This window comes from Gadus macrocephalus, chromosome 15 (assembly GCF_031168955.1).
Source record: "Gadus macrocephalus chromosome 15, ASM3116895v1".
NCBI classification, from domain to species: domain Eukaryota; kingdom Metazoa; phylum Chordata; class Actinopteri; order Gadiformes; family Gadidae; genus Gadus; species Gadus macrocephalus.
In genome coordinates, this window is record NC_082396.1 from 5859101 (window position 1) to 5871600 (window position 12500).

At 50.4% G+C, this 12500-nt stretch overlaps 1 protein-coding gene across 1 annotated transcript in view; it reads right to left on the bottom strand.

Annotated features, from left to right (window-relative positions):
- The window catches only part of cdh23 (cadherin-related 23), a 160408-nt gene that overhangs the window by 54599 nt on the left and 93309 nt on the right, over positions 1-12500 (bottom strand). Inside the window, 4 exon segments of the mRNA XM_060073834.1 lie at positions 1803-1930; positions 3011-3116; positions 5964-6201; positions 7416-7480. Coding sequence (XP_059929817.1) covers positions 1803-1930; positions 3011-3116; positions 5964-6201; positions 7416-7480 — 537 coding nt within the window.

Here is a 12500-nt window from a genome sequence, read left to right on the forward strand (position 1 = left end):
GATGGAGTGCCCCCCTACAGCATTGTTACAGAGCCAGCACGACAAACTCAATAATGAGGCATGAAAAAGTTGTGTCTGCGTAACAATTATACCCAAACTGCAATACACCGCAAAAGACATCTCACTCAAGTGAATTGGGGAGTGTTTGCGTCACGTGGCTGTATCCAAGAACAGCGACGCATCCATACATCAAAGCGGGTTCGAGAAGAAAAACACGTGCGGCAATTTAATCTCCCCTGTCTTTAATTTGAAACAACAGCCAGAAGCCGTGGCGTGACTTAAAGAAGTAACTGCACACTGAAACAGGATGTGATGTCACACTGACTGCCACATCAAGTTAAGGAAAAACGAAATGAAGCCCTCTTTATTCATTTAGCCTATTTCATACAAACCCCATTCAATTGTGTTGCTATTTATGGAGAGCCCCCACCCCCCTGCTGTGGGAGCTGTAAGAAATGCTAAAACTGTCACTGGCTGCACTATCTATCACGACTGGGTGGCAGTCAGGGAGCACAGCATTGTGTGTGGCTGTGTATGTATGTACGTGTGTGTGTCTGTGTGTGTGTGTGTGCTTGCAGTACTGCCAGCTACTGATAAACCCCTGTGGTGTGAGTCACGACATTCAGGGGAGGAGGGGGACAACAGAGAATCGAGAGAGAGAGAGAGAGAGAGAGAGAGAGAGAGAGAGAGAGAGAGAGAGAGAGAGAGAGAGAGAGAGAGAGAGAGAGAGAGAGACTGTAGATCTGTGTCGATCTCTCGCTGTAGGCGTCTGCATCGCACCGTGACTTCCTCATCCCCTTTCACTCTCTCTATGTCTGCCGCAGCCAAAGTTCCTCTGGCCAGCACAGCGTTTGGTACATTGTATATACCGTCTATATTTCACACATTCAGCCTCTTTTGGAGGATATAGATGGAGCGGCCATCCGTGAAAGTACCATCTTCAGAAATCGGACTATCGTATATATTACACTTGGTCAAAATGGTGGCTTAGCTTTACATACGCTCCCCGCTTAAAGGCGCTTTAAGCAATATTTTCCGTTCCGATAATTGTTAAACAGCTCCATATTCCGACAGCCATGACTGGTCTCCCAGTCGCTCAGCACTGCAGTTAACCGATGTTTGATTCCTGGTATCCACTTTATCCAATCGGGAGAGAGAACTCCACAAAGAGGCGGTTCCCCCCTGCGTTTCGGTATCCCGTTCCCACTTCATCCAATCAGGAGAGAGAACTCCACAAGGGGGCGGTTCCTCCCTGCGAGTTCACGGCCAGGCCGCAGGATGACAGCGTTGCCTATCAATGGCGGGACGGATGAAGGCTACCGATTCCAGAGCTCCCAGGCATGGCTTACACAACCAGACACGGCAAGCAAGAAAAAAGTGACTAGAAAAGAGAGAATGCAAGACAGCCTCCAGGAAGTAGAGACCAGAGTCCCGTCATTCAATTCAATTCAATTGTATTTGCAAAGCCGTATTCTCAAGGGGTTTAACAGGCCGTATGTTTGACACCCCCCTGACCCTTGGCCCCTATAGGTTAAGAAAACTTAATTAGTGAATAAGAAATCTTGAGACTGCATGCAGAGTGGGGGGATCCCTCCTTCTAGGGATGATCAGGAGTACAATGGGTGCCATACTTGATGTACATAAATATAACCAATCATATCGTGTGACGTGGGGAGGAGGAGGGAGGGGACTGCTCACGGACAGGAATAAACGGACAGGAAGTTAGCAAAAAACGACCCCATCCCTGCAGGAGCCTTTAACACACTGCCATGCAGAGTCGTGGAGGAGGTGTGTGTACTCACAAACAGCTCCAGGGTGACGGCCACGCTGCTGTTGAGGGCCGGGCTGCCCCCGTCCCGGGCCATCACCGTCAGGTGGATCCGCCCTGCCGGGACCCGCTCATAGTCCAGGGGGCTGTTCACGCTGATCACTGGGACGACGACGACAGACAGGTAGGTAGGTAGGTAGGCAGACAGAGACGTGGAGGAGAGACAGTGAGACAGGAGGCGGACAGAGACAGAGACAGAGAGAGAGAGAGAGAGAGAGAGAGAGAGAGAGAGAGAGAGAGAGAGGAGCAAGAGAGGAGCAAGAGAGGAGCAAGAGAGGAGCAAGAGAGGAGCAAGAGAGGAGTGAGAGGAGCAAGAGGGAGAGAGAGAGAGAGAGAGAGAGAGAGAGAGAGAGAGAGGAGCGAGGGATAGAGAGAGAGAGCAAGCATGGAGAGAACACAGAAAGAGAGACAGATGAATAAACATACGCGGTCGCTGCAGTGTGAGCTCTGAGCGCTAAAGCCCCTTAACACACGTCATTAGCATGCTTTCTGGATCACATCTGAACCGCAGGTGGTTGGAGTCTAATGGGTTGCCGCATCGCATGGGACGACCGGACAAACGCCGGGTCAGCGACAACAACAGCTGGCGTGAATCCTATCCTCACTTTTAGAAAATACACCAAATAAACAACCATAAAAACATAAAGACGAACAAAGAGCTCAGAGTTTAATCCAACCGCCCACGCTGCATATGGTTGCCGGCATTCGTAAGTAAAGTTGTGCTTATTAACATCCCTGTAAACGAGTGATGCCACAAGGATAAGGGGAGGTGTTTGTAGGTACAGCCACCTGGGGTGACAATGGTAAACTGACTGCATTTATACAGCGCTTTTCTAACCCGTGGCCACTCAAATCACTTTTCAATATGACTTTATATTCCCCCATTCATGCACACATTCACACACCGACGCCGCTGTCAGCCGCGCAAGGCGTCAGCCAGCTCGTCGGGCGCAGTCAGGGGGAGGCGTCTTGCTCAGGGACACCTCGGCACTCAGCTAGGAGGAGCCGGGGATCGAACTAGCAACCTTCCGGTTACCAGCCAACCCGCTCTACCTCCTGAGCCACGCTCTGCTGATGACCAACCGGTCAGACGCTTTACTAACGTTCTCCGCCTGTGTGTGAATAAGTGTCGACATGTCTGGACTCCTGGGGGGGGGTCCACCCAGCAGAGAGGACACTTACCTGCGTAGCCCTCCTGCATCAGGATGTCAAAGTACTCGGGGAAGGCGGAGGCGGAGGTGATGGTGTAGGTGAGGTGGTTGTTGGGCGGAGAGTCCTCGTCTGTAGCCTGGGGAGGGAGTGGAGAGAGGGGGAGGGAGGGAGAGAGGGGGAGGGAGGAAGAGGGAAGGAGGTCGGCGAGAGGGATGAGGGGCGGGGAAGTGAGGGAGGAGAGGGGGAGGGAGGAGGGAGGAGGGGAAGGAGGGAGGGAGGGAGTGAGTGAGGGGAGGGAGGGAGGGGAGGGGAGGAAGGTGGGTGGGTGGGTGGGGTTGGGTTAGAGGTACTTTTGGAAAGAAAAGTGAAAGGAAGACGAGTGCTTCTAAAAACATATGCCTCGCTGACACCCCGGTGACACCAGCCAAGCCCGCTGTGAGAGGAGAGGGCTGGGGGGGGGGATGACAGGCGGACGGCGTGGCAGAACAGATGCTCCGGGAGACAGTGGCGCTGTGCGTTTGTGCGTGCGTTTGTGCGTTCGTTCGCCGATGTGTTGTTTGCACCACATGGGACCGGCCGTGTGTCTGTTTAAACGTGTCTTTATCCACGCGCGCGCATGCAACGTGTGTGTGTGTGTGTGTGTGTGTGTGTGTGTGTGTGTGTGTGTGTGTGTGTGTGTGTGTGTGTGTGCGTGTGTGTGTGTATGTGTGTGTGTGTGTGTTTGTGAGTGTGAGTGTGTATGTGTATATGTGTGTGTGTGTGTGTGTTTGTGTCTGTGTGGGTGTACATGCATGCGTACAAGCGCATGCGTGTGCGTGCGTACGTGTGTGTGTGTTTGAGATTGTGCGTGTGTGTGCGTGTACGCACGTGCGTATGTCTGTGTCTGTGTGATTGTGTGCTTGCGTGAGCTTGTACACGTGTGTGTTTGTGCGTGTCTGCGTGTGTGTGTGCGTGTGCGTGTGTGTGTTTACTCGCGCAGGCGGGGGACCCTGTGTGTCCCGGCGTCCCGGCCAGGAAGCCTTCACTCAGCGTCGACATGTTGTTGCGCAGATTAAAGCTAATTCTGGCTATTAGCAGCGTGGGCGTCCACATTGGACGAACACCAGCGGAGCCGAGACAAGCCAAGCAAACAGAGGACAGCCCAAATCACACATTACCGCACTAATCCGCCAAGACGACGGCGACCAACACAACAACAACAACGCCGTCAAACACCGGCCGGGCGTCAACTCTCTCCCTTCGTCATGAGCGAGCTGGCAGTCGCCGCGGAGACGACGCGGCTCTGCCTGCCTGCGTGGGGGGGCGGGTTGCTTCACCGGCATCATTAGACACTGGACAGCTGTCAGAGAGACGTTCTCTTGAATATCTCCTCCACACACACGCCACGCAGTCCTCCTGATTCCTCCCTGCTCTTCTTTGATTCACTTCCAAACTGTTGAGTAAGCAGGAGCGGTTGTTTGTCGTCCTCCGCCAAAGTGTTCCAAGTTCGCCCGGCTTTCATCCTCCTCCCCTTCCCTCGCCGCCTTTGCCCGTTTCATTGGAGCGGCCCCTCCGACGCACGGCTGCTCAGCGGCCGCTCCATGGGGAGGATACAGCGAGGGCAGGCTGGGGGGCTGAGGTGCCCCGACCACGTGTGTGGAAGCTGCACGCCTGGCCCCGGCTTCCACACACGAGGTCGGGGGCGTGGTTGTGGCCGTGGTAGGTGTCAAGGAGCGGGACTTGGGCATGGGGCCGGGGACTTGGACGGGGATGGGGGACGCAGACACAGGTGTGAGGCCCTGGGTGATAGCGGGTGGCTCTAACTTCTCCCCTCTATTGTGCAGGAGAAGAGAGCAGCTAACGGCAGTGAGCGTCACGACTCTTCACTTTCCACTGTCTGGCTCCTTCTCTCTCTCTCTCCCTCATTGTTTTTTTACGTTGGATTGTTTTGGCGTTTTAGTGTTTGTGTGTTTGTGTGTGTGTGTTTGTGGGTGTGTGTGTTTGTGAATCCATGCATTAATTCATGTCGGGTGGGTTGCGCAATAAATTGCTGACATGAAGGCAGGCTTCCCTCCTCTCAGGCTGCAGTAAGGGTGTGTGTGTGTGTGTGTGTGTGTGTGTGTGTGTGTGTGTGTGTGTGTGTGTGTGTGTAAGGTCATTGTCTGAGGTCAGCGTGTGTCTGTGTGTACCTGTGTATGTGAGTGCGGGTTAGTGTGGGTGTTGGTTTCTCTGAGCCTAGTGCTACGGTCTAACGAGGCTGGAGTAAAAGTTAATAGGATATGCTGACTTAATCACAAACACAGAACTTCAACCTCACCACCCTCCCCAAAAGGCCACCACAAACCTTTTATTCCCGTCCCTGTGCATATAAATCAAGAGAGAATTATTTTCATGGAGGGGACAGGGGAATGTCTGTTCTCCTCACCGGTCCAGACGGACCTGTTCCATAGCAGCCATGTTATTGAGCGTTATGGGGATATCAGGGAGGACCCAGCGGATCGGTCATGTTACGGTACGTTATGGAAATATCCGGGAAGACCCTGCTGATCAGTCATGCCATGGAGCATTATGGAAACATCCAGAAGTCCCAGCCCCCTAGGCATGTTTCGGAGCGTTATGGGAATATCAGGGAAGACCCAGCTGATCAGTCATGTTTTGGAGCATTTTGGGAATATCAGGGGAGATCCAGCTGATCAGTCATGTTTTGGAGCATTTTGGGAATATCAGGGGAGATCCAGCTGATAAGTCGTGTGAGTTTGAGGGTCTCTACCAAAGAACTTATCCGGCCAAAGTAATTCCATCTCCCATTTATCGCATTAACTGTTAACTGGCAAAAAAACAACTCAAGCAAGCAGTACAAAATATATTTCGAGAAATCATTTGCCTTTTCTAAAGCGATAATTCATAACATAAAATGGATTAATGGAAACACGGAAACACGGTCAAGTGCAGGACACCAAGCCCACCCAGGGGGAGACAAGGGGGGTCCCATCGGTCAACTCACCCTGACACGGGCCACGTACTGCGGGCCCTGCTCGTTCTCCCGCAGCATACCCAGGTACGCCTCCTTCTGGAACAGCGGCGCGTTGTCGTTGACGTCCAGCACGTTGATGCGCAGCCGGCCCGTGGTCTCCTCGCCGCCGCCGTCCCGGGCAAGCACCGTCACCGTGAAGCGCCGCATCAGCTCGTAGTCCAGGCCGGCCCGCAGGCCCACCCAGCCCGTCCGCGAGTCCAGGGAGAACCTGCGAGGAGAGGGAGGCGAACCGAGGTCTGAGGTTTGCAGTGTCAGTTTGTCCGTTTGTAGAGTTGGTTTATGGGTTTGTAAAATCAGTTTGTAGCGTTACTTAGTAGCGTCGGTTTGTAGCGTCAGCTTTTATTTGGTTCGTAGAGTCGGTTTGCAGCATCGGTTTGTAGAGTCGGTTTGCAGCATCAGTTTGCGCCGTCGGTTTGTGGCACCGGTTTATAAAGTCGGGTTTGTAGCGTTGGTTTGTCGCGTCGGTTTGCAGCGTCGGTTTGTAGCATCGTTTAGTAGTGTCGGTTTGTAAGGTCAGTATGTAGGGTCGACTTGTAGCGTTGGTTTGTAGCATCGGCTTGTAGCCTTGGTTCGTAATGTCGGGTCGAGCGATGAATCGTTTATTCGATCGGCTTGGTTAACAGCGGCTAGTTCATCATCTTCATATGATCTATTTTGTGAGGTTCTTGGTGACAATTCTATTAAATGAATACCTTATAAAGGACCGAATATTGATGAGTTTTGGCCATCGATTTGGCAATTAAGTTCCATAGTGGCTCATAGATGGATACTTAACACTGATGGGGGCAGAAATATATAACCCAGCCCCTTTGGGTACGGGTTTGGTGTGGAACCCCCCAGCTAGGACACTATTCCACCCACAATATTACATTACATCTTTCAGCTGACGCTTTAGTCCAAAGCGACTTACAATAAGTGCCTTCAACACTGAAGATTTAAAGTGCAAGAATCATTCAAATGCATAACATTCGTCAAATGAATTAACAGCTAAGTGATACAAAAGAGAAGAAAGAGATAGAGAATGGTTTCTTTTCACAGGCAGAGATGCAGTCTTGTAACAGAAAGAACAACAACAGCAAGAAGAGGAAACAAAAAGTTTCTGTGCATCAGAACTTCCGCCACCATTGTGATTTTATGATATATTGTTGTAAGGACGATACACACTTTGTGTGTGTGTGCGTGCGCGTGCGTGCGTGCGTGCGTGCGTGCGTGCGTGCGTGCGTGCGTGCGTGCGTGCGTGCGTGCGTGCGTGCGTGCGTGCGTGCGTGCGTGCGTGCGTGCGTGCGTGCGTGCGTGCGTGCGTGCGTGCGTGCGTGCGTGCGTGCGTGCGTGCGTGCGTGCGTGCGTGCGTGCGTGCGTGCGTGCGTGCGTGCGTGCGTGCGTGTGTGTGTGTGTGTGTGTGTTGAGGTGTGGGTTTCTTACTGGTCTGGTTCTTCGTTGAAGAAGTAATGCACTGTTCCAAATGTACCAATGTCTCCGTCTGTTGCCTGTGTGGGAAAAACACAAAGCCGTTTTTAATGTCTTTCATTTAGTTTTCTGTCAGACTTTTGATGTAATTTATGATGCCTGGGTTTGTGTGCTCTGTGTGTGTGTGTGTGTGTGCTGTGTGTGTGAGTGTGTGCTTACGTGAGTTTTTGTCTGAGAGTGTCTGCACACATTTGCATATATTCTGAAAATACACCCCGGAACAAAAACAGCTGCACAACATTATCCATCAGTAACGTTTCCTGGATGTTTCCGGGGATTGTCATTTATAGGAGCGCATCATATGGCCACCTTGTAAAACCATACTTCCCCACCCGAGGTGTTGATTAGATCAACCGAAACACGCCAACACATTTGTGCTTTTTACTCACATGATGCTGTGTGCTTTGAGAATCAGAAAATAGGACAGCAAATATTAACACTCAGAATAAAAAAAACACACAAACACACACACACATAAAAATACACCCACACTTGCTCATACATACACACGCACGCACACACACACACACTTGCTCACAGACATACATACAAAGACACGCACACACTTGGTCACACACACACACACACACACACACACACACACACACACACACACACACACACACACACACACACACACACACACACACACACACACACACACACACACACACACACACACACACCGCTTTGGTGCAGCAGCAGCAGCCACCATAGCAGTGATTGTACTACTTAATGTCCTTCCTGTGCTACAGACCTAGTCCATCAAACGGACCTTTAGTGCACCTTGTGTGTTATTTTTCCACCAACAGTATATACTACAACCTTATAGAAAGATTGCTATCTTTAGAGTGTTTGCCACTTCCAAGGGAACAGGGGAAGGGAAGGTGACCCGACCGGGCTGTAAGATGGGGACCATAATACAGTCCGCTGTGGGCGGTAACACTTAGCCTAAAAGAGTGCTGTCGTCTGTGTGTGCATGCACACGCTGACCCCATTGCAAGCCCCTCATCCAGACTCCAGACATTCTGCTTTGGTACCACGATCACGGCCCTCTCGTCTGAGACGAGACAGAAGAAACACAACATGAAATCCCCACCGGTTCTGACACCGTGCCGCTGCCTAGAAAGCTTTTCAGCACCAAAATCCAATAAGAAGAAGACAGCGTTGCAATGTGCTGTCATCACACCATTAAGGTCCATGACCAGAATGCGATTTGGTGAGTCCTGTCCACTAGACAAAAAACCTCTAACACCGTGTAGCGTTTCTTCACGGATTGTCCTCTAGGAAGTGGACTGTGTGAACACACACTGGATTAAGACCAAGATGCAATAAAGAGTCCATTTCACTCCTGAATCAGACCAAATCCAGCAGCACCATGCATGCTTGTATGTTCACAGTGTGTAGAGGATTACAGACGTAGAAGGATTATCAATGTTTAAAACCCTCACACACTTTCACACACTCAAACTGTGGATTGTTTCTCAGTGGAGCGGAGCGATCTCACAGTTCCTCTCCCCCTCTCTTATTAAAAGTCCCGCCATGAAGTTTAGCTCCAGCCTGTAGTTTCACCTAGTAGTTCCCTATCAGCATCCTGGCTGCTAGATCAATGTTTCCCACAAAAACTCCAAATGGCTCCTTTGAGGCGAGTAGTCACAGAGCTAATCGAACATAAAGCGGGCCTCAGCATCCAGAAACCTCTCTGAACCTTACTGCCCCCCCTCCCCCCATTACTGACTGCACTCCCCCTCTTACTAACAGGTACATTGTCCATTTTACATCAGTCCGTTACAACCCCCCTTACCCCAGACCCCCCCCCCCCCCCCCCCCCCACCCCCACACACACTAAGACCCACACAAGCTCCGCCCCTTCCTTGTGAAGGTCTGTTTGTCGCCGAGTTCTACATATCTCGCTCTTGGCACACACTCTTTCCCCTTGACGTGGCCCTGCCCCCCTCCCCCTCTCCCGCAGGTGAGTGACGGCCCCATAAGTGCTCTGATGATAGCACTGGGGGTGTTAGCGTGACAGCTATCGAGTCGCTGACAGCCGCCGCGCGCCGCCAGAGGGCTAATGCTCCCGCCGCACGCCGCAGCCCGGCCGCGTCGGAGTCGCGGAGAGAGACACAGAGGCAGAGAGAGAGAGAGAGAGAGAGAGAGAGAGAGAGAGAGAGAGAGAGAGAGAGAGAGAGAGAGAGAGAGAGAGAGAGGCAGACCGGGACAGACGATAGGCATCAGTCTGATCCAACCCACACTTCTGTCTTCGTCTCCCCCTTCTCATCATTCACGTCTCACTGCCACCCCCTTGCCAACCCATCACCATGGTAGCGACAGCCCAGTCACTTTGCAAACTGTTTGCCAAAGACTTTCAACTTAAAAAACACTACACTGCCTTTTGTTGGCCAAGAATCACAGGGAGACGCCATTCCTGCGGGGCGGCTAATAGATTGTGACTCGTGATGTCAGACCGTTCAGTCAGATAGTGTCGTGTTCCGGTTCGTGTTTAACTCCATTCAGCACATGTTGATACTGCCACTTCCACTTACGCCATCCCCAAAGTTTGCCTTCCTCTTGCCGACGTACCTGGGCTTGAGGGCCGATGGGGACAATGAGATGATCTCTGATCGGAGCGATCTTGCTCGTCGCCAATGGATATTATGATTGTGATATAATATAAGGATAGCTTTAGTCAGTAACTGGAACACCCAAGAACGCAGGTTGAGACATTGATATCCATTTTAACTCTGATTCACTAGCACCCGATGTTACAAGTTACACTTAACAGGTGCCGTACAGTGCCCCCTAAGGCATGGGATTAACAGTGCATACTGTTGACTATCCATTGCATGCATAACAGATATAATCCACAATAAAGAAACAAGGCTATGAGAGAAGGTATATCTAATTATATGAGGCATTTTCTGCCAAGACACGAATAAACAGAAGCTTGAAAGCTGCCACATAAAACTGCTACATCTAGAAATGAATGACTCCGTATCTTCTGACTAGATGGAATCATACACTGACCGAGTGTGACATGTTGGAGCAGGAAACGAGCACCAACTGAGAACACAAAACCTATCCCACGGACTAAACCTTGGGAGTCGATTGGCGGACTGCAGCGGTGTCGTAATCAAAATACAGTCAGTGTGAGACCAGAAATAAACCGTTTAAGAGCGGCATCACAGAGTCGGTGCACTAGCTATTACCAGGGCAGAGCAGTGTTTCCCCGACACCTGATCCTCAGGCAATAACTGCAGAGGGAAGAGCACTTTTCCACGGGACTGGTTTAGTTACAACATGATGGCTTTCCTTCCTGCAGAAGGGTCTGTGTGTCTGTTTCTCTGCAAGGTCTGAAGAGAGTCTTAAGAGCTGTAGCACTGCCACAGCCACATTGGATATTCCAATAACAGCATGCATGTTGCTGAGACAGAAACTGTTTGGATGCAGTTGGGTAAACAAAAAAAATCTAACCAAACTTTTGAATGGCTGCAGCCGAAACCAATCAGCAATTAGGATGGCTAACAATTGCAGATCAGAAAACAGCTAATATTATACCCAATTTCCCAGCAAAATAATATATATAATAGTAATATATCAAATCTTAATCAATCAATATACCAAAATGATACGTTCGTAAACTCTTGAAATTTTGATTTTGTGTTGTAAATTGCTATAATTATGCTTATCATGATTATCTTTCTGTTCATATTGATCTGCCTGGCAGCCTCTCTGTGCTACGTATTCATCACTTTGAATGGCCCGACAGTGAGGCAGGAACCCATGAGCAGGGGATCGACCTCGCCCACTCACAGACTGAGCAGGGGGAGGATGATTCCCAAGCTCCTCTCTCTGAAGCCACCAGGAATTTAAATGGATGGGATCCAAAAATTGCCCTTTTTTCTTTTTTTTTGCCGAGACTTTGAGAAAAGGAAGTCATGGAAGAGGAAACCAATTACAGGCTGTCAAGCCAGCTGCTGTCAAAATAGACCTGATCACCAGTCCAAACATGGCATGCACACACAGACACGCACACACACACACACACACACACACACAAGTACGCGTTTGCGCACACACCCACAAGTGGTTGCATGTACACATACATGCACACGCACATACCCACACGTGTCTGCCCAAAAACACACACACACACACACACACACAAACACACACGTTTGTGAGCAGAACCGCACAGACGCATACCGCAGTGCCGCCAGTGTATTGCAGCTGGCATGATAAAGATACCATCATGCTGACGTTTCGTGGTTCCGGTTATCTAACCTTGTTCTCTCTCCTCGTAACGCTGTGCGTCCTGAGTCCCTCACTGCACGCCTCCAGATCAATCTCCACTAGGATCCATGTCTCACTAGTGGGGTCATGACACGCCTGGGTTCCTGTTCCCAGCAGAACCGGGGAACCAGCAGTGGCCAGATTAAGGGGTCCTGGCTGTGTCTTTGTCTCTGGGCCCCTGGGCCATGACTGGGCCCCTGGGCCGTGACAGGGCTGTATTAGAAGCCTCCAGACTTCCACTGCAAAACAACAGGGGCCAAGGTGTGCTTTTGTGTGGAATCGGCATCAGTAGGGCATTGTATCTTTTGCCTTATCATTTCTAATACATTTACATTTACAATGAGGGCATGTAGCAGACGCTTTTATCCAAAGCGACTTACAATAAGAACATTTGTCAGAAGAAAGAGAAACAATATACCGCTGTCGGTTCAGTAAGGATGTTCAAAGAACCAAGTGCCAAGCACTAATAGTCTCTAGGTTAACCAATTTCCCGTATACAACAAAGATAGATAGGATAAGATGCTACACAATGTTCAGTGCTATTTTCTACGTCCCAGGACGTACAACATGCAATAAGTGCTTTCAATAATATAATCGTCCATAGTTTAGGGTCCTGGGGTCTCATTTATAAAACTGTGCGTGGAATCGTTACTAAAAGTGTATGTGCGCCCAAAAGCCAAGTTTTGCGTGAGCCAAAAAATATTCAGACTTATAAAACCCTGCGTACGCACACCTCTAAGCATCTTTGCT